Source organism: Mauremys reevesii, linkage group 1 (assembly GCF_016161935.1).
Source record: "Mauremys reevesii isolate NIE-2019 linkage group 1, ASM1616193v1, whole genome shotgun sequence".
In the NCBI taxonomy this organism is placed as follows: Eukaryota; Metazoa; Chordata; order Testudines; family Geoemydidae; genus Mauremys; species Mauremys reevesii.
The window spans coordinates 226893381-226915262 of NC_052623.1; the positions used below are offsets into that span (position 1 = coordinate 226893381).

The 21882-nt window shown below is 42.8% G+C and overlaps 1 protein-coding gene and 1 long non-coding RNA gene across 4 annotated transcripts in view; one reads left to right on the forward strand and one right to left on the reverse strand.

Annotated features, from left to right (window-relative positions):
* The first annotated feature begins 536 nt into the window (after positions 1 to 536).
* LOC120395738 lies at positions 537 to 8812 on the forward strand. Of its 2 annotated transcripts, XR_005592758.1 has the most exons (4): positions 537 to 615; positions 6223 to 6352; positions 7839 to 7895; positions 8533 to 8812. It is a non-coding gene; the product is annotated as an uncharacterized LOC120395738 (long non-coding RNA). The 2 variants fall into 2 exon arrangements; XR_005592759.1 differs by lacking the exon at positions 7839 to 7895.
* CRACR2A (calcium release activated channel regulator 2A) overlaps positions 4580 to 21882 on the reverse strand; it is a 103839-nt gene continuing 86536 nt past the window's right edge. For both annotated transcript variants that reach the window (XM_039520410.1, XM_039520411.1), the window contains exons 13-18: positions 19243 to 19375; positions 17720 to 17801; positions 15802 to 15916; positions 13168 to 13269; positions 7532 to 7608; positions 4580 to 6218 (exon numbers count right to left, since the gene is read on the reverse strand). In XM_039520410.1, the coding sequence (XP_039376344.1) occupies positions 6128 to 6218; positions 7532 to 7608; positions 13168 to 13269; positions 15802 to 15916; positions 17720 to 17801; positions 19243 to 19375 (600 nt within the window). In that variant the 3' untranslated portion in view covers positions 4580 to 6127. The remainder of the gene's footprint in view (positions 6219 to 7531; positions 7609 to 13167; positions 13270 to 15801; positions 15917 to 17719; positions 17802 to 19242; positions 19376 to 21882) is intronic.

The window sequence follows — 21882 nt, forward strand, 5'->3', positions numbered from 1 at the left end:
CTCCTTACAAAATACTGCCGGGGGCACTGCTACCCCCTTACCCTCAAATAGCATTCCTGCAACGTGCCAGGCCAATGTGCTCTCTAATTTTTTCCATTCATGTGTGGAATTAATTTTATGTGCACCAATATCGAGGTATGTGGGGATGTGCGCCACCAGTAGAAATAAAAACCCTAGATATAATATATATTTTTTAAAAGTTGCCATAGGGATAATTACTCCAGCCAGGACAGGTTAGGCATTTTAGAACTCATTAGTCAAAGAATTAAATTTAAGCATAAGAGAGAAATAAAATTATGAAATGCAGAGACCAGTCAAACAGCACTTTGAAGGAATAAAATTACAGAGAATATATGTGCATTGCAGGAAGTACCAAGAAGTAACACCACCACCATACACACACACACACACACACTGGTGGTTCTCTGTAGACTAGGGATGGTGGCTACAGGTTAATTGGAGCACCTGCAGTCAATTAAGGCCCTGTCAGGAACCTAATAAAACCCCCCTGCTTCAGGCAGGAAAAAGGACTGGGGCTTGGAGGTGTGTTTTGAGATTTGAGAGACCAGAAGACCAAAGTAAGAAAAACCCTTCCGCAGCATCTAAGGACTGAAGGTACCCCACCCAAGGGGGAAGAACCCACAGGGGTTGAGAGGGGCTGGGGCTCGGGCTCAGAGTGAGGAGCAAACCTAGACCCCTCTCTGCTTCCCTCCTTTACCACCTTCCTGGGCCACTAGTGGGGCCCTTGGTGCTCCAAGAGCAGGGGCAAGGGATAGTATCTTAGCCCCACTGCCAAAAAAAGCACAGGACCCACCATACTAACATTGGCCATCTTGTCACAACTACACTCTCCAGCCCTTTCCTGGACAGTTTAGATAACAAAGGTCCATTGTCCCTGTCAGGGAACAATATAAAACAACTTGACACCTTAACTGGCGTTACCCACACAGTTTGCACCATTGGATTGATTAAAGAATAAAACAAGCTTATTTAACAAAAGCAGGGAGGATTTTAAGTGAGTACAAGTAATGCGTCATTAAAGTCAGAAATGGTTACTAGAACAATAAAGATAAAAAGTTTCCTAAATGAACAAAACATAAACTAGAGTTGGCTCAAAGCGAAAGCTCCACAGGTTTACCCCTTTCAAATTAACAGCGCTTACCATGTTTTAGCTTTAACTAGCTGAAGTACTAGCTTTTAAAGTTTTCAAAACTGCAAGTACTCATTTCTGTAAGTTTTGTCATTTTAAAGATCAAAAGGGCATCTTTCCATTTTGTCTGAGATGAGTTTAGGAAGGTGCTGCTAATCAGCTGCATTTGCATATATCTACTTTGTAAAGCAGGTTCCCACTTGTGCTGACGCTGAAGTGGAACTCTTCCTTAATGATGAGTAATATTCTCCTGACATAGGATTGGGCATATAAAAACATCACTTCCATAATTATTGTCACTGCAGTTAAAGTGCTCTTGATAATGTATATTGTAAATGAAGAGGATCAATCAATATCAAGTGCTTTCATACAGATTGAAATGACTCACTCTACTTTTCATTTTGCCTGTCAGTCACACTGTCTCCTGTCAGTTAACCACAGTGTCACTGGGAAGTGATACAAGTTGAGTTGGGTCTTGCTTACTGTGCATTTATGTAAATCAGGAATAGCTCCACTGATGCAATGGATTTACACCAGCAGAAGTGATAATCAGTCAGTCACTGAATGTAACAAATACTTCTTCAGTGGAGTATCTCAATCATGAGGTTCCAGCATCATTCAGATCCAGGGAACACAAGCTGATATTCATCCCTGGAGGATCTCCATTAAAATCGATAGTTACACCAGGGATGAATCTGGCATGATGACTAGTAGTAAATGTCTGATGGAAGACAAAATAAATAGTACTTAACAAAATCCAGTAGCAGAAGTGTTCTGCAGTGTTGCAGAGGTCTGGAGTCAAGGACTCTGAATCAGCAATTCATTCACATCACATGATACTGTTATTACCCCAAACAAGTTGGCCTCCTGAATAGAAGTAGATGCAGAGGCCCCATTACACCTATGCTCTGCTCCCCCTACTGCTTCCTGCTCCAGTACCAGAATATTGTCTTAGCCTTTAAAGCATTAGAGGAATAGCAGCAGGTTACCTTAGAGGCCACCCCCATCTGTGATCCTCTGAGACAACTCTGTTCTTCATGGAACCAGAAATTAGGGGCCTGATTCTGGAGCTACATAAGGGGAAAGCCAGTGTTGGTGAGATCAGAGTTGGGACCTAAAATCACCCTGCCGAGACAATAGAAACTGGATAAATGATATTAAGTTCTGGTTACAGAAAGCGGGATGTGGGTGGCCATGCCCAGAGATTGGAACAAGAATCAGCTGCCAGGAATAGGAGCCTAGGGTCACAGATGCCAGAGCCGAGGTCAGAAATCAGAGTCAAGGGTCAGGTTACCTCGAGTAAGGCAAGGCAGGCACAGGAGCTATCACAGACATAGGCAAATTCTTTGAGCAGCCACAAAACTGCTGTGGCTGCTGCTGCTGGGCTTAAGAGCTGGCCTGCTGCCTCTTCTCACCAATCAGGAAGGCTACTACCGACCAGCTGCGCTCGTTTGGTTGCCCAGAGACTGGCTCTGCAGCTGGCTGATTTCTGACACCGGAGTGCTGGGCTATGGGACTCTGAACCAGAGGAGAGCAGAATGTGCTTGAGTCTGAGGCGTTGCTGCACTGGAGATTTATCCCTAGTGTAGTTGAAAGGCAAAGCCTCTCCTTGACCTGGTGACACTTACCCCAGTTTCAAGCTGGAGTAAGGAGCAGCTTTCCTTTCCAGAGCTGGGCACTGATGGCTGTCATTATGGCAAATCCCTAGTGGGAACAACCTTTAGAACCCAGTGCAACGGTAATGTGTCCCCTCCCCACAGTAGCTGACGTCCAGAAAATGGTTCTGTGTATAAAGACACAACCCCGAGAAGCCAAGCGAATAGCCTGCCCTCATTTGGAATGTTGTGCTGCTCTTCTTCACTGCATTTCAGTTGTTAAACACTGCAGTGGGGATTCTCAACCTGGGCATCATAACCCACCAGAGAGGGAAAGGTTTGCAAGCAGGTGTTAGATGGTTATGGATCATAGTGCCCATCTGGCAGTGCTAAATAGGAATTCAGTCTCATCTTGATGGAAGGAGAGGTCCTGGCTAGACCTGAGCTATTTGGGAGGGTATCAAAGTGAGTTCGCCATATGGAGAAAGGGGTTGCTCTAAGGAAAAGTTTGCAAACTCCTGTTCTACAGTGACTGGCATCTAGATGACTATTTTGGAGAGACAGATGTTCCAACAGCATACTGAATTACTTTAAAGGTTTTATTCAAAAAATAAAATAAAGTAGCTACATATACAACTAGTGTTTAGCCTTTTGGTCTTTTAGAAAAGCACAGTCTCTTATTTTTAATTAAATTGATTTCAAATCTATTTATTATTCAAGTTTAAAAATACCCAAACTTTGGAAAGTTAGAAAATGGATTGAAAATATAATATATAAATCATTTTTATTTTTTTATAGCAACCAATCTTCAGTTTTCTTCTGTTCTATTGATAAAATAAACTGAGACAGGTTCTGTTTCTTCTGTGCAAGCTCATCCATATTTACACCAATTCTTGAAAGCACAGAAGTACCACTGTGTGCAACACAGAAGAATACCATCAGGAATTATTCAGATTCTTGCTGGAAGGCCAGCTCTGAAGTTGCTCATTTCAGTCATATTCCGCCAGGGTGTCCAAAGGGAAAAATGAATTCAGTGTGTTGTTCTAGGCCAAGATTTTAAGATGGGTCCCTAAAGTTAGGCACCTACTCAGGCCTGCCAATGTGGGGGGCAAAGGGGCCAATTGCCCAGTGGCCCAGGTGATTTAAAAGGGCCTGGGGACCCCCAGTGGCTGCCACTGCCGCTGGCAGCGCTGCAGGGCTAAGGCAGGCTGCCTGCCCGCCCTCGTTCTGTGCTGCTCCCGGAAGTGGCTGGCACGTCCCTGCAGCCCTTGGGGAAGGGGATCCATGCATGCTGCTGCCCCCGCCCTGAGCACTGACTCCGCAGCTCCCACTGGCTGGGAACTATGGCCAATGGGAGCTGAGGGGGCGGTGCCTGTGGGCAGCAGTGCACAGAGACCCTCTAGCTCCCCTGCCTAGGAGCCACTGCCAGAGGGGTGTGCCAGTTGTTTTCAGGAACCACCCCCAGGTAAGCACCGACCCCCTGCCCCACTCCTGCACCCCAACCCCCTGCCCCTAGAGCCTGCACCCAAACTCCCTCCCAGAACCTGCCCCCCTGCCCCACCCTAGAGCCCAAACCCAAACTATCTCCCAGAGACTGCACTCTGCACTGCCTCCTGCACCCGAACCCCTTGCCCCTGCCCAGAGCCTGCACTCCACACCCAAACTCCCTCCCAGAGCTGGTCCCTCCTCCCCTCCAGCACCAAAACTCCCTCCCACAGCCTGACCCCTCACTGCCTCCTACACCCAAACTTCCTGCCAGAACCTGCATCCCACACCCCCTCCTGCACAACAACCCCCTGCTTCAGCCTGGTGAAAGTGAGTGAGGGTGGGGGAGAGTGAGAGACAGAGGGATGGGGGGATGGAGTGAGCAGGGGTAGGGGCCTTGGAGAAGGGGCAGGACAGGGGCATGGCCTCAGGGAAAGGGCAGGGTAGGTGGCGGGGCAAGAGTCTTTGGGTTTGCGCGATTAGACAGTTGGCAACCTACCAGTTGGGCATGTGAAAGCCCTGGGGGCTGTGCCGGAAGAGCACACCCAGCAGCACAGCTGGCAGCTCGCTGGCCACCAGCCAGTGCAAGCACAGCACCGCCCAAATGTCAGGCAGACTGTGTCTGTGCAGGCATAGCTTTTGCATGGGGGCCCATTGACTGTTCGTCCCGGAGCCCCGGACTTGCTGTTGGCAGGCCTGCACCTACATAAAGGATGTGATTCTTCAAGTGTTGTGACCCCTGCAGCTCTGATTAAAGTCAAAGGGAGCTGCTGACTGCTCAGCACTTTTGAAAATCAGGGCATTTATTTAGGTGCATAGTGAGGATTTTTGTAAAAGCACCTAAGGAATTTAGGAACATAAATGCCCTTGGATTTTAGTGAGATCTGTGCTCCTAAGTCCCTGAGATGCTTTTTGAAAATTTCTCCAAAAACATTGGTTTAACTTTAGGCAGACAGCTTCAAAAATTTTGGCCCTGAACTCTCGTATGCTAAATCTTCTGTGATGGAGCCTTGTGAGAGGGAGGAGTTGTGTCAGCCATAAGTCTGATACAACAGCCATCTGCCAGTGACATCTAAGAACATGGCTTGCTGTAAAGGCCATTTGTAAAACCCGCACTGGCATTGGTGGAAACCACAGGAATCACTGAGTCATGTAACGGCACCCCAGCATGAGTTATGGGCCCACAATGAGGCTCTATGTGCAAACAGTGTCACTAGTAATAAACATACTAGAGATGTGTAGTGTGGATCAGTTAATGTTACTCTGAGAATCCTGATTATTTCTTTCCTTCACTCTTGTATATTGACATTCAGAACCTTAACACAGAGTTTTACATTTCGTTGTTTGTGCTTAAAATTTAAATAATAATAATTTAAAACCCCCCAAACCAGACACAACTAGAGAAGATCAACATGGAACCAAGATTTGAGGCTACAAGATTAGGGATCCAGTCCCGCAAACTCTAACCTTATATGAGCGATCCCACTGAAGCCAGCTGGACTACGCAAAAGATAAGGGCTACTCAAGTAAGGGTGTCTATGATCAGGACCTATGAGAATTAGCTTCCTGTTCTAAGTAGATTTCTTATTCCTATTTCTTATTGGTATTGCAGTAGCATCTAGGAGCATAGTCATGGATTAGGACCCCATGGTACTAAGTGATATAGAAACACATCACAAAAAGATGGCCCCTGCCTTGAAGTCTTTACAGTCTAAGTAATCCTAAGGCCTCCATCTTTGCAAAGAGTGAAAAGTGAGTGTGCACGAGGTTCTTAAAGGTTTTCTGCTGTTACATTCACAACGTAGCATAAGACGTATTTTGAACATGAGGCAGATGTGTTGATGCACTGTAGTGTGACATAAGATGTATGATTGTTGTCTAAATGTACCCTAGTCTTCTACAGTCTGATACAACAAGACTTTTTCTTTGAGTCTTGCAGCAGCTGAACAGTCTTTTCTTTCGCTTTATCTTCTTGTTCCTTTAAAATCCTAGGAAAGAAGCAAAAAAAACTACTCTCAGAAAAAGGCAATAATACCTACAAGAAAAAAACACACACCATCACAGTCGGACATGGCTAATTTGCACTGATGACTGGGAGATTAATTGAAAACAACAGCATTTTGTGAGTTAATGAGCAAGTGAGCACAGTTTATAAAACAAAAATCAAGGCTGTTGTATTGCAAAATCTATTTTGTTCATTTATTTGGAAAATTGCCATTAGAGCTGATCATTGGCAACTTGTGAATATTTTTGTGAATCAAAGCAGCAAGCAATAAGCTGAGTGGGAGGGATAGCTCAGTGGTTTGAGCATTGGCCTGTTAAACCCAGGGTTATGAGCTCAGTCCTTGAGAGGGGAGGCGCTTAGAGGGATGTGGGGTAAAATCAGTACTTGGTCCTGCTAATGAAGGCAGGGGGGTGGACTCAATGACCTTTCAGGGTCCCTTCCAGCTCTATGAGATAGGTATATCTCTATATAAGAGTCCATTGCTGTTGTTTGGGGAGTTTGTGTTATTCATTGTTTGCAGCCACTGGGTATTGGTCACAAAGTTCAAAAATCCCCAAAGTTTCACTTGAAGGTTCCTGCCAGGAAGTACAGCCTCTAATATCTGCCATTCATTATTAGTTTCTCTCCTGTTCAAAGTGTATTGGGGGAGCTTTACAAAAATGCCAATAGGATTTAGGAGCATGTCACATTTAATTTCAGTGGGATTTGTGCTCCTGAATCCCTTAGGTACTTTTGAAAATATCCTCCTCAGTCTTTCAACCAGGTAGAAGAACTGAACTGGCATGGGGGGAGAAGCACACTCTGTACCCCATTGAAGAGCACAGCAATGTCCATGGCTGTGTGCATTTCCCCAGCACTCCCATAGTCTGCCTTTGGGAGCCATCATTGGTGTTGCACCTCTACCCACATTCCTCCTCTCAGAAGCCCTTGTTTTGCAACTGACTCTGCACAGACAGAGCCTCTTGCCTGTGCAGAGCCTCACTGACTCCAGTGGAGCTTCATGTGGGCACTTCTGTCCACTTGGAGCTTCTTGCAGGATCAGCACTATTGACTATAACGTAAAAGGCACAAGGCAGTATTCAGACAGCAAAAGGTTAGTTCCTATCAGAGACAATTAATTTAGCAAATAGAATCCATTCAGTTGTCAGTGATAGGGATCAATTAAGTTCACTTACAAATCTTCTTGCATTGATTTTTCTTCTTTTTGTGCCCTTTGTGGCCTTCATTTCACCTAGTTTGATTTTTTTACCCCTGCAATAGTCCATGTTTCAAAAAAGCAAAAGCTGTTTTCCTTACCTAGCTAAGTGAAGCACTGACTCCTGAGTATTATGACCGGAACAGGCACTGCATTCGTAGAAAGTTAAATTGTAATCCTAGATCAGACAGAGAGACAATTTCAGTCAACTTTGCATAATGCGCCAATCTAGCTTTACAAGGCACCATGGAAACATTGGGAGATAAAAGGGAAAAAGGAATACACATTGGTCATTTGGGTCTCTCTGATTATGGGAAAAATTGGGAACCTATGTTCTGAGGTAAATCTTAGACAATAAATAAAGATGTCACCAGAACAATAACACAACCAACATCCATTTCTTGTCAGACATGGAGTCCTTTGCAGTTTACGCAGTGGTTTTCTTTGAGTCCGTCTATTTTAGAGGTGTGTTTTTTCACTGTTTTATTTTCTACATTTTGATGAATGTCATGATTTTAATTTATTATACTGCACCTAGAGAGGCCTGATAAGAAAGAAAGATAGATGGATTAGTAATATTGGTTTAAATTTGTATTTTTGATAGCCGAAAAGCATGTAAAAGTTTGGACTATTAACGTGCTGAATAATTGTTATGATGACTATACACACACACACACACACACACACACACACATACACACACACACACACACACACACACACACACACACACACACACTGAGGCGTTGAAATTTCCTGGTTAAATAGCTTAACAGTCACACAAATACAAATTTGGCATCTATTATAAGCTCAGGGCAACACCCTTTGTTCTTCTATATAAGAATGCAGTTAGACCTGTAAAAGAAAATCTAGTCAGCATGTGGATGATGCACATGAGCCTGACTGTGAGTGGCACTGGCCTTCCCTTGCTCTCCTACAGCACATCAGCATCTTGTATGAGGAGAAATCACACATGTGATACTGGCATGAATCAGAACTGATTTCTCAGCAAATGCCATGTGGCAGAGCAAATCCTTAATGTGAGATAATGAGTTACACCTAACTGATGCTAATCATTCATCTTCATCACTTTGACAAACAGATCCTGCTCTTGATGACACAGTCAGTCCTGCAGCAGAAGGAGCCATGCCTTTGAACTTTGAAGGGAAAATTCACTGACAGAATGTACAGTGGAAACCCTCAGTAGCAGAAGGTAAGTTATGTCTAATTAACCATCTGAGACGCATCCTACACTATCAAGGGAATTGGCTAATGAACGTATCGTGCCACTGACAATTATGTTTGAAAAATCATGGACAAATGAGGAGGCACCTAAAGAATGGGGAAAAAAACAAATCAACAAACAAGGAGAGAAGAGGAGTGATCTTGGTGGTTACTGTCCTGTAAGTCTAGTTGTGGAATAGCCGCCTGAAGTAACGAAGGCAGCAAAGCTTTGTTTGGCTGAACTGTTTACTGATTAGGCGATCATGCTACAGTGAAACTCACTGAATGGAAATTTCTTTGTAAATCTACTAGAAAAGGTAAATGGACTTGTCTTTTCTCTATTTTGCTGATAGTAGTGGTGACAGATATGGCAATTTCCTGCAATGTCCTTGGGAGACCCTACTGAATTGAGTTCACATATGTTTGGGGTCCATTGTATTAAAGGAAAGGTTTAAGTTTCTTGTGGGCTGGGATGGTTAAAGGCCTATATTGAACAATGTGTCAGACAAGAATGGATTTATGGGACGATACCTGTGAAATGGATTTCCAGGGAAATATCTAGGGGGAGGTGAATGCAATTCCCCACCCCCTTTGCCTCTGGTTATGCGAAAAGAACAACAAAAAAAAGAACAAAACCAATCCTGCCTTTTGAAGCAACATCCTGAGGAAAAGACCTTTGCCTGCTGATTACTTGTTCCGGGAGGCTGAAGATCAAAGGCCTAACCCGTATAAAGGAAAGACTAACTGATTCATGGGTGGGCTTGTTCTGAGCCAAGGCTGTTATGAACTTGTAACCACAGAAAAAACGTTCACTGGGGTTTGAAGGACTGACTCCTGACAAAGTTCTTGTTGGAGTTGGGAGATCTCTGGTAAGCTTATTAATGTACAGGTAGGTTCTTCTATTATTTTTAATATGTTTTTTGTCATCACGATAGGTGATGGCTGGGAGCTGGAAGCCTGACTGGAAAAGGTTCAGAGAAGGGCAACAGACATTATTAAAGTTATGGCTTCCATATGAGGAGAGACTAAAAACATTAGGGCTGTTCATCTTAGAAAAGAAATGATCAAGGGTGGATATAATAGAGGTCAATAAAATCATGAATGGTGTGGAAAACAGTTAATAGAGAAGTGTTCTTTACCCTTTCCCACAATACTAAAACCCAGGGCCACCTCATGAAATTAATAGGCAGCTGGTTTAATGGAAACAAGAGGAATTACTTTTTCCACACAACAGATAGTCAACCTGTGGAACTCATTGCCACAGGATGTTGTGATGGCCAAAAGTATAACTGGGTTCAAAAAAGGATTGGAGAAGTTCATGGAGGTTAAGTCTATCCATGGCTATTAGACAAGATGGTCAGGGATGTATCCCCATGCTTGGGGTGACCCTAAACCTCTGACTACTAGAAGTCAGGAGGGGAAACCAGGGGTGGATCTCTCCAAATTGCCCTGATCTGTGCATCCCACTGAAGCTGTGGTATCTGCTTCTGTCAGAGACAGGATGCTGGGCTAGAAGCATCACTGATCTCACACAGTATGGCTGTTCTTATGTTTTTAATGTGTTCACCTTATGAATAAAAGTGCTTGCTTAGAAAAAGCTGTGTGGTGACTTGTAACTGGCAGCAATTACGACTCTTCATAGCCTCTGAAGAGAAAGTAAAGTGCAGACAGTGCCTTTTAAGCAGTCTGGCTTGCTGGGCATATCTCAGTGTAGGCAGGGAACTATGCAGTCTGGAAAAACCCCAGCCAGGAGTTAGTGAGACTTATCTCTGGCCAAGAGAGAGAGGACAGCTGGAAGCCTGAGCGTGGGAGCCCATGGAGGAGGAATACAGGTGCAGTTGCTCTGATCTGGGACAGTAACTCTACTGCCTTCTTAGAGAGCACATTTTGGACACTGTCAGATTTATATTAAACACGAGTACTTTTGCTTTGAGGCTATTGCTCCCATTCCGCAAAGCCAAGTCTGCATACCAGACAGTGTTGATTAATGTTGGGATGCTTGTTCTTTCATGTTGCTGACTAAGCTTTCTCACAGTCTAGCTGCCCCCTCATCATTCCCACCAGGGCCTTCCCTATCCTTGTTGGATGTGCCTATCTCCCTTTGTGCCTATACCCTGAGGTATCGTACTGCATCCTCCAATCCTTTCAAGTGATGAGGATTTGATAGGACTTTCTTTAGTGTGCCAACATTGCAATGTTAGGCATCCTTAGGCATTGCTAGAGGAGTTGCAGAAAGGCTGCCCTACAGCAGAAATCTCCAGGAAGACTTCTGGCTGATTTCTACACCACATTATCTAGCTAGAGACTCCAGGCTGCTAACTACCAAAGTTTCATGAAGCAATGAGAGCTGCACTATGTGACCCACAGTACTTTAAATGCGATCCACCAACGTTCTTGAAAACCTACTGACAATGAGCCAGATCCTCTGCTGGCATAAATAGGCTTAGCTCCTTTGACGTTAATGAAGCTGGGCAGATTTACATCAGATGAGGATCTGACCCAGTGCAGTCTGAGTGCCCAAGGAGTAATTCATGTAAGTAAGCTACTCAAGTGGATTCGTTAATGGAGATGTCATACATGGTTTCCTAGGAATTACATTGCCATTTAACAGTAATTAATATCCATTGAAATAAATTATTATAAGCTCAACAGGCAAATTGCTATAATTGAATTAAATCTCTGCAGCTTTTCAGGTGACAAATTGTCACTGATCACTCCTTACTTTTGCTCCATCAAGCAATGTATTCTAATGAGTATTCATTCATTTGAATGTGATCATTTTTCATTTGACATTGTTCTACGTTACTTTTGTAAAGCATTTTATTTCCTTACATGCCATGTTACAGCTAATGACCTGGTGGGCTGCAAGTTCTGCATCTCAGCGTGATTCATCTTCACTTTACTAGTTGCCCATTTTTAAAAAGAGCTAAATGACAAATAGCCACCCACTCCCTCCATTTACCTTTCGTGTGTCACTTGCTTTTTGCATAAGGCTACAGTAATAATACCTTGGAGTTTTTCCTAGAAAGTAACCTGCAGCGCCTGAAATTATACCTGCATTTGGATCCTCACATAAAAACCAAACCGATTTGCTAAATACAGAAACTTTTAGGTACTGAGTAAGGGGCTGATAATATGGGAACTGAAGTCAATGGGAATTTTGTAACTCACTACAATGGGAGTAAGATCAGGCCCTAAATAAGAAAGCACCTTTCTTCATTTTATAAACACAAAATAAAAGCCATATAACAACACAAGACCTATATATGGCAATGTATTATTATCAGTCTGTGTATAGGTCAAAAGTAGCATATAGCCCCAACTCTTTACATTATATTTACAGGTGCAAGTATTGCTCTGTTATATTGGTGCAAATACAGAATAATTCCATTGACTTCATTGCATTTTGGACAAACTAGTAAATCCATTACCAATAAGTAATGAATAATGGGAAAATGTATTTACAGACACATTCGTGGAATCTGATATCTGATTTGATTCAGTCATATTTCTGCCCCTTTTAGTTCATTTTCTCATGAAGATTTGGACAGCTGATTTCTATGTAGATGAATCTTTTGGAGGTGTTATTCATATGAATTCATATTCGCTACGCATCTGAATGCAAAAATAATGTGTGTGTAAGTAAGTGCTTTTGTTATATGCTAGTCCATTTAGTGTGCCCAGATAGGCAGTGTGAAAAATCGGGACGGGGATGGGAGGCAATAGGTGCCTCTATAAGAAAAAGCCCTGAATATTGGGACTGTCCCTATAAAATTGGGACATCTGGTCACCCTAAATCCACTGGTTCTCAAACTATGGCTCATGGATCACGGGTGGTTTGAAGAACACTTGTGGGTACTCCAGAGAGCTGCTTCTTGTTGTTGTTTCCAGCTACTAAATCACAGTAAAAGAAGCTAAAAATATGTAATTTTCTGTCATGACTTTCCATGGAAGTAACTGCTGTAGGTGTCACTGGGATGTTATGGGATTGTAAATGGAGGGAGGTGTCCACAAAACAATGTATTAAGAAATTGTCTATGCAATGAGGGGGAAAAAAGAGAATCCCTAAGGAGATATACCATCATTCACTCTTCAGTGTTCATCACTCATTATTCTCCTGTTTAAAAGTTAATCATCCAGTCATGGATCAGAAACACCACCATGTGATTTAGGTGACCAACCACACATTAATAATTATCAGTAGTTACAATTCACAGGAAAACCACAGGCTGTAAGTTGTTCTGATAAATAATTTAACAAACAATTACAAATAATAACAAATGCAAGACATTTTTCAGGTAGTTCACTAAGAGGCAAAATTAATCAAATAATTACTCACTAGAAATGATTCACCAAGATCGACTAATAAGCATTAAGGTTTTTTTCCCCTTCTAAAAGCAATTGACCTCTTAAAAATAATAACTTGTATTTCTGAGTTTCTAGATAGAATCTAACATCCATTAAACCCTTTCATCTTTTAGTTTTATTACCGATTCCCTTCTCCATACTGTACCTTGGCTAGATGTTCTCCTAGTCCACGAGGGACTTCTCGTTCTTTTTCATTGTCGGTTTTATTACCCAACAAAAGGACAGGTATATTCTCTCCAGTTACCTCCTGCAGAGCAAAGAACACAACACCATACTGCACACAATATGTCAACATCATTAAAATATTTTAAAAAATGATTAAAGATGAAGCAGAGCCGAGACCCACCAGGTGCCAATATGAAAATGAAAATCCTAAATACGAATCAGGCAAGTAAAGTGTTATTTTATGAAGAACTATATCAGGCATCAGAATTGGACAAAAGGAATAAAGGAGACATTCTGTGCTAGAAATGCATTAACATCTTTGACATTCCTTGAATAACAGAACAGCTCAGAAATCATTCAGACATAAACAAATTTAAAAAAAAAGAGAGAAAAAGAAAGAGAAAAATACTGTGCTACATAAAACCACAGGTATCTGACTCTACTCTTCCAATTAGATAGGCATGAAAACCACTGCATTTGGATCCAATCATACCAATCAAAATACATAATGTAAATGGAGATAATATATTTGATCAAATGTAATTCTGAAAAGTGGTAATATATGTTACCAAGTGAAACACTATCAGAATGAGTATATTACCAAAAGTACACCAGGGATTAAGTATGCACATTACCTGAGTTAAAGACAATGGATCTGGCCATATGTCTTGAACTCAGTGCTAGTTAACATCTCCCAAAATTAGTCAGTCAAGATGAATCAAATATGTAAAATATTGAAATTGAAAAGAAAACCATGTTTCCTTATCAAAACTAAAATTATCTTCTAAAGCTATTTTTAAAGTGCTGAATTGTTATAAATGTTGAATTGTTCAGAAAACATGTTAAATAAGGGCCTGATCTTGCAAATACTTAATACTGGGTTTACTTCAATGTAGCTACCGACAGTGGTCAGGGCTACTGACAGTGGTAAGTATTTGAACAATTGGGGCCTAACAAGGACAGATTAATGCAGGGGCTTTAGGGCTGCAGTGTAAGCCCTCAGGCTAAGGGGGGCCCCGCAAAAATAAATCAATATTTATATACAATTCAGTGGTCACCAACCAGTTGTCGATCCTGGAGCCTCTTCCAGTCAATTGCGATCTCCGGGCCACTAAAAGTCCAGTGGCGCAGCAGGGCTCAGGCAGGCAGCCTGCATGCCATGGCCCCACGCTGCTCCCGGAAGTGGCTGGCTGCTGGCACGTCTCTATGGCCCCTGGTGGGAGGGGAAAGAGGCTCCGCGTGCTGCCCCTGCCCCCAGCACCATGCCTGCAGCTCCCATTGGCCAGGAACCAGCCAATGGGAGCTGCAGGGGCGGCAATTGCAAGCACGGGCAGCGCACGGAAACATCTGTCCCTCTTCTCCCAGGAGACACAGAGACCTGCCAACAGCCGGCCACTTCTGGGAGCGGCATGGGGCTATCACAGGCAGACCAGCAGCCTGCCTGAGCCCTGCTGTGCCACTGGCTGGGAGCTGCCTGTGGTAAGCGCATCCTTGCCCGAGCCTGTACCTTGCGCCCTCTCCTGCACCCCATCCCTGCCTCAGGTCAGAATCCCTCCTGCACCAAACTCACTCCCAGAGCCCACACCCCCTCCTGCACCCCAACACTGCCCCAGCCTGAAGCCCTCTCCTGCACCCAAACTCCCTCCCAGAAGAAACTCATATAACAGCTGTTCTAAGGTAAGAAACAGGCTATTTTGAATTAACTGTATTCTACATGTTTTAAGACTGAAATGTAACCACAGAGCGGCTTTATGTTAATTAAAAGGCAAGTTTAGTATAGCGTCAATAGCCTCGATGCCATAATTGTGATCATTTTGTTTTAAATTAGGAAAAAGACTTGTATACAGGGGCCCACAAAATCTAATAGCCCTGGGCCCACAGGAGAGTTAATCTGGCCCTGGGGCCTAACTCCAAAGTACAGATACAGTGTTTCACATGTTAGCATACTGTGCTTATTGCCAGAAGATCTGAATAGACAATAGCATTTTTAAGTCGCAAAAAGCTCACTGGGGCAGGGGCTATGACTGGGTGTGGGCAGGGGGAGAAAAACAAGATGTTCCGCAGAATTTTTTTCAGGAAGCTGAATCCTATAAAATAAACCAGTTTTACAGCACGTACTGTGGATACCGTTGATTTACATGAGCAACCTATTTAAAATCTCCTAACTTAAAGCTGTAGCCGCTGCAAAACTGTTTCTTATGAATTACATCACTGCACTGAAGCATCTTTCAACTCCGGTGACAACGATCAATGTGTACTGATACGGGAAGCAGAGGAGTGCATGCTGGGAATTCTTTCCCTCAGATTAAGCCAGGTACCAGGAAAGATGGACATACATCCAATCAATGGTGGCCACTGAAGAGAGATACGCCTTGAAATTTTAGAATGACTATTGTTTTCCTATAAAATGGAAGTAGGTCTTCTGTAAAAAGCTGGCTTGGCAGCTCTGTGAACTGAAGTCCTATATATAACAGAGTAATTGCCACAGCACAAGAAGTGGTAGGACCTTACTTCCTCCTTTTTGACCTGCCCGTAACCCCCACCTGGAGGGAGCACCTCAAGAAGTTAGAGCATGAGGCCAGAGTAGTTTAGATTGAAAGCTACGTCCTCTTACCTCAATGCTCACCAACCATTGTTTGACAGCTGTGAATGTCTCTTTTGCTGTTATATCATACATCACAATGACACCATCGGCTTTTCTGAAGAACTGCTTGGTAATACTGCGGTACCTGCAAACAAGAATCTGTGTATAGCCCTTTGCCATAGAGCAGTAGTACAATATGATTACAGTATAGTAGTCAGAAGCTGTACACCAACCCTTCAGTCCTGCAGCATTGAAGATTTATACACAGGGATCTATATAGAACATTTGTATTCTTTTAAGCTCAGTTTGGGCCACAGATATATGGGCACGTGGAGCCAAATATCTTCTTAAATCAGGGCCCAGTTCTGCATCCCTTATTCACATGTGTAATCCCTACTCACTCAAGTAGTCCTATTGAAGTCAATGGGATTACACACATGAGCTGTAACAACAGTACATCGATAGCTCTTTTCATCTCTAGATCTTACAGTAATTTACAAAGGTGGTTAAGCTTATTAAACTCATTTACAGATGCACAGTAAACAGAGGCATAGAAAGGTTTAAGTGGCAAGTCAGTGGCAGAGATGGGAAAAATAGCTCACCATGTTGCCATACTAAGGTTTATTCACATGAGTAAGAGCTGGAGGACCAAAGCTTCATTTACTTAGCTTAGGCCTGGTCTACACTAGGGTGTGGGGGTGGATGTAAAATACGCAACTTCAACTACGAGAATAGCGTAGCTGAAGTCAAAGTATCTTATTTCGACTTACCTCCCATCCTCAGGGCATGGGATCGATGGCCGCGGCTCCCCCTGTCGACTCCGATACCGCCGCTCGCCCTGGTGGAGTTCCAGAGTCGACAGGAGCACGTTCGGGGATCAATATATCGCGTCAAGATGAGACGCGATATATCAATCCCCGATAAACCGATCGCTACCCGCCGATCCGGCGGGTAGTGTAGACATACCCTTACATATGAATTTACATTCAGGGGACACATTTCTGCTCTCTGACGAGCAGAGTGGATTTTCTTCCTACTTATTTTACACATGAAACCTCCATTGTTATCGCTGACAATCCCATGCACTAGATGAGTGCAAAATTTGCAATAGAGTGCAGTGTAGATCTGAAGGGAAAATTGAGCTATACAGTGAAATACGGCGAGGGAACAAATGCAGTGCTTTCTGGATTTAGCAGTCCCCTTTTTATCTACTCCTATATAGTTCATTCTTTTTCTCCTTTAGTGGCAATCCCTTGTATGGAACTCAGTGTCAGTGACTAAAAGATCAAGTAAACAAAAATGTGCAGTAAGTGTTTTGAAAAATCCTGCTGCTGACCCTTTCCCTTGTCTTTCTGTTCTTGTACTACCGATGGTCGCACGTATGCTCTGACCCCTGCCTCGCGTCCTCCAAACCTCACCTTGTGTGTCATTTCAGGAATTCCTCACTCCTCTATGTGAAAAATTATTCAGGCTTCAATTGAAAAAAAAATAAACTTTTCAATTTTCAGCAACTGAAAACTGCGATATTTTTTTCCAGACAAAGTTAATGTTTTTCATTTTTTTTTGTCTTTCAATGAAAACATGAAACACTTAAATGGAAACAGGTATTTTGTGTGTGAATATTTCCATTTTGTTAAAAAGTAATTTTCTGTTGAAAAAGCCTTTCTGACAGAACATTATCAACCAGCTCCACTCCTTAATAGTAGCTAATGGGACTATTTCTTTAAGAGTCCCTACAACAGGCTGGCAGGGTTTGCCTGAAACACCCCACACCCTGTTAGCCAATATTGATCCTTCTGGGAAAGGATCAAAGGCCTGCTCTCACTTTCACTGAACTAAATGAGAATACGTCCATTTCTCCCCACTTCTGGGGAGCAGGATTGAGCCCAAGGCTGCTCTTTTCTAAATGCACAGAGTAGGAGAGTAGAAAGTTAAGGCATTTTCTCACCGTTCCTGCCCAGCAGTGTCCCAGAGTTGCAGGGCTACCTGGCTGTTATCCACTGTCACTGTTTTCACACTGTAATCTATACCTATAAACACAGCACAAGTTGTCTCAGGTTCATTCTGATGGTCTGATCAGGTTCATGGTAGTTTAAGATAATAGTGTCATGTTCAAACAAGCCACAAATATTTCTAACCTGTGTTCATTGGTTCAGAAGGCATGCAATAGATTCTGACCCTTAACAACAGGCTGATAATAAGAACAGGCAGAAGCTTTTATTTGCCATAGTTTTAAAGCAATAACAAACATATTAAAAGTAAATGTGTTAACAAATTAATTTAATTCACAAAAAGTCAGGAGGAGTAAAATTTTCAAAAGAGCCCAAGTGATTTAGGATCCTAAGTCCCATTGACAGTCAAGGTGACTTAGGCTGCTAAGCCATATAGGCACTTTTGAAAATGTTCCCTAGTATTCTTAAATAAGTGCTCTCTAGCTTTGGTTTATACACTTCTTGGATATTTATAATGATACTTGCTCTAACCATTAGGTTAAACTGCCCTCTTCTGCAACATGCTTCTAAGATTTGCTCCTGCTAGACTGATGTCAATGGGAGTGTTGCTACTGAGTTTAATGGATCTGGTCCTAATGCCTTCAGCGAGTAATCAGAACATTCAGATGGATTGTGGAGGATGTTTCCACCACCAAAATCTAGTTTCATGGAAGTGGGTTTGAGTTGCATCTGGGTTTGTCAAGGTTTTGAATGACCAGCTGTTCTGCACGGTCTGCTCTATCAGTCTTATCAGCAGTTCTTATTTTTATAATGTTACTTTTGGCTTATCTGTATTTGCAGGCCAGCCAAATAACCCACTTCCTGGTGTGACACACACAGATAATGAGTTACTGTTGCGCGTTAGAGGTTACATTTAAAAACTTGCCATCTAAGCTGCAGCTCCCAACATCGGTGCCTTCCTTCTGGAAGCCCCAGGAAATTATGCATATAGTCTGAAGGTCTGACTTGTAAGTGCAACGGTTACGAGCATAAGCTATCTTGGCACCAGTTAAGCACCCAGCTTTGTAAATTTATTGCTAACATTTTTCTCTTTTGCGCCGTACAAAGCTTTTTTCCCTGGAAAATTAGGCAATTATGATTTCAGTGATGGTCACAAGGGCATTTGACGTTTGCCAAATCTTATTAATCTTTGTGATGCATTGTGATCTAGTGCCTCGGTTACTAGATGAGAAGCTAGGAGACCTGAGGAAAAATCCTGGCTCCACTGAAATCAATGGGAGTTTTGCCAATGACTTCAATGAGCCAAGGATTTCATCACTGGGTTCTAATTTCAGTTCTGCCACTAATCTGCTCTGTGACCTCAGGGAACACATCACTTCTGTCCCTTTGCTTCTCCTCTTTGGGACAAGGACTTTCTCTCACTATGTATTTGTACAGTACCTAGCACAACAGGGCCACAGTCTTGGTTGGAACCTCTAGGTACTACTGTAATCATCATCATAATGTTTCTTAAACTTACCTACGGTAGCAGATGTGTCTGGGGAAAAATGGCCTTCACAGAATCGCCTCAAAAATGAAGTCTTTCCCACACTTGAATTGCCCACAAAAACAATCTTGAATAAGCGATCAGGGGCAGAGTATATTCTCTCCTCCTTCAAACAAGCACAAAAGTTAGTTGACAATTTAAACTCTAACTCTGAACTCTGTTGCCCTTTCCAATTTGTAAAGACTTAAAGATGACCTGCAAAGAGGAAAAAATTGAGGCTGTATCCTTCCTTCTTGGTGACTTATGAAATAACCTTAAGAGTTTTTTGTCTGGTTGATTTTTTTTAAAAGAGTTTTGTTTGTTTTTTACCTCAATGATATTAGGAATGTCCAGTCTGGCCTCCTTTGGTTTTAGTGGAAGACTCTGTAGAGGTTTTAGCTGTGAATTGTGAGCCTTTTTGTCACATAACAGAAAGGGTGAAATATTGAATTTTTATCAAAGTTGTATTTTTCCCCCCAAGAATTTCTAGCATCTTTGAGCTCAATTTTTTGGGTCAATGTCATTTTCTTTTTAGTCCAAAACAGAAAAAAATACAGCTCTCCTGCTGATTTTGTAACTCCATGGCCTTAGCAAATCTGATTCCCAGCCAAATTTTGGGGTGCAAGCCCCATGTGAGCTGAAACAAAAAGGTTTGAATTTACCTCTGCAAGTCCAATCCAACAAGCTCTGCACAGCTCTGTCCAGAGCCTCCCCACACTAAACTTTATGCATATCATAGACTGTGTCTTTACCTCGAGAACACAAGCAAATTTATAAGCTGTTTTATACTTTCTATTACCTGATTGTGCTCTCAGTTGCTATTGGTGTAGATCCAGGAGCTTCCTGATTTACACCAGTGTACAATTGGTATAAGTGAGAGGAGAATCAGGCCCAGTTAATCTTTGGCAAGGTGAAGGTGATAACCTTTAGCTTCTCAAGTATGAGGGAATTTTCCATGTTTTGTAGATTAAACTGAGTGGGGATGCTGGAGAAGACTATTTCTGCTCTATTTTAGGTACACCTCTACCCCGATATAACACAACCCGATATAACACGAATTCAGATATAACACGGTAAAGCAGCGCTCCGGGGGGTGGGGCTGCGCACTCCAGTGGATCAAAGCAAGTTCGATATAGGTGAAACTGCGTTATAACGCAGTAACATTTTTTGGCTCCCGAGGACAGCGTTATATCGGGGTAGAGGTGTACCTCATTATTCCAAAAGCCCTTCCCTTGTATTTTCAGCTGCAGTGGTTTAGGGAAAAATGGAGCAGCACCAGTGAGTTTGCAATGGGAGCCAGAACCATCCTGCTGCTCTAGGATAGAGAGGCTGAAGGGGGAAGGCAAGATGGGAAGCACAATACTAATTCTGTAGAATAAGTGGCAGGGTGAATCCCCCTATAATGCAAAGTGAGCACTCCAACATATGCACAAGGGTGCTGGGGGCTGGCCCAGATCTTCCAGCAGGTAGCCTGCCTGGTGTTCCCTTCAATGCAAGGGAGAAATCCAGCCCACCCAATATTCTGTACTGCTATGAAGAAAATACTGAATTATCCTGGGAAAAAATAGTTGTATTTGTACTAGAGAAAAAGTCCTCCACTGTGTCCCTTAACTGTAAGAAATCCATCCACCAGGGTCAACATTTGGAGCAATGTGTTAGAGTAACAGCCATTGTTATAACTGTACTGAGATCTCTTATCACATCGCTCCCTTATCCTTTTAGATTAAAAACTCAAACTGCATTGCACCTTTAGGCTTTTAGCAATATGCACGCTTCTATATATGTAAGGCAATTTCTCAAATCTGCTGAAAATCACCCTGAGCCTCTATCCTATTTCCAATAGCAAGCATCATGGTGTGTGTGTGTAATCTGAGTGCTGGGAAATAACATTCTCACACACATACACACAGACAGCCGCTCACCCCAGCTTGGACTGGAAGGCCCTGAACTGCAACTCTATTAGGTCATAACAATAGCTCAGTTAGCAGTTAGCCAGCATCAAAAATCTTGTCCTCAGTGGACACACACAAATTGGCAGGGTTAACAGCCTGAGAGCACCACTGGGTCTTGGCTCAACCCACTGATTGCCCAGTCAGCCATTTCCCTATGAGATGCATCCGGCCCACTCATGAGGGAAACCTACCTTTGCAATCAAACATATGGCTCCAATGCCACATCTAAACCGAGCATAAAGATGGGCCTCTTCATCCCCGGCTGAATACTTATGACAGGACTAAGTCATCCAACAGCTATTGCTAGTGATTCCAGTCATGCAAGCTGCAAAGGAGATGCAGCTGCTAATGCCTCAAGCTATTTTTTGTTGAGCTCTTGGCTTCAGATGACTCCCTGCTGGATGCACCCAAAGTCTAACTCTATGCCCTGAAAGGACTGACCAACCTGTCCTGTGGGCAAAATATCTTCCCCCCATCCCAACGTGGGAATCAGCCACTGCTTGGAAACCTATGATCTGCAGAAACAAGTTACAAACTCTCCCCAGATTATTAGATCTTGAATTGGAAAGGTACTTTGCCATATGCTATTGGAATATAAATTTCTCTTAGGTCTACAATATGGTCTCAGATTTTTATCTTGATGTCATGTGCTATTAATGACCTTCCTACACACAGCACACAA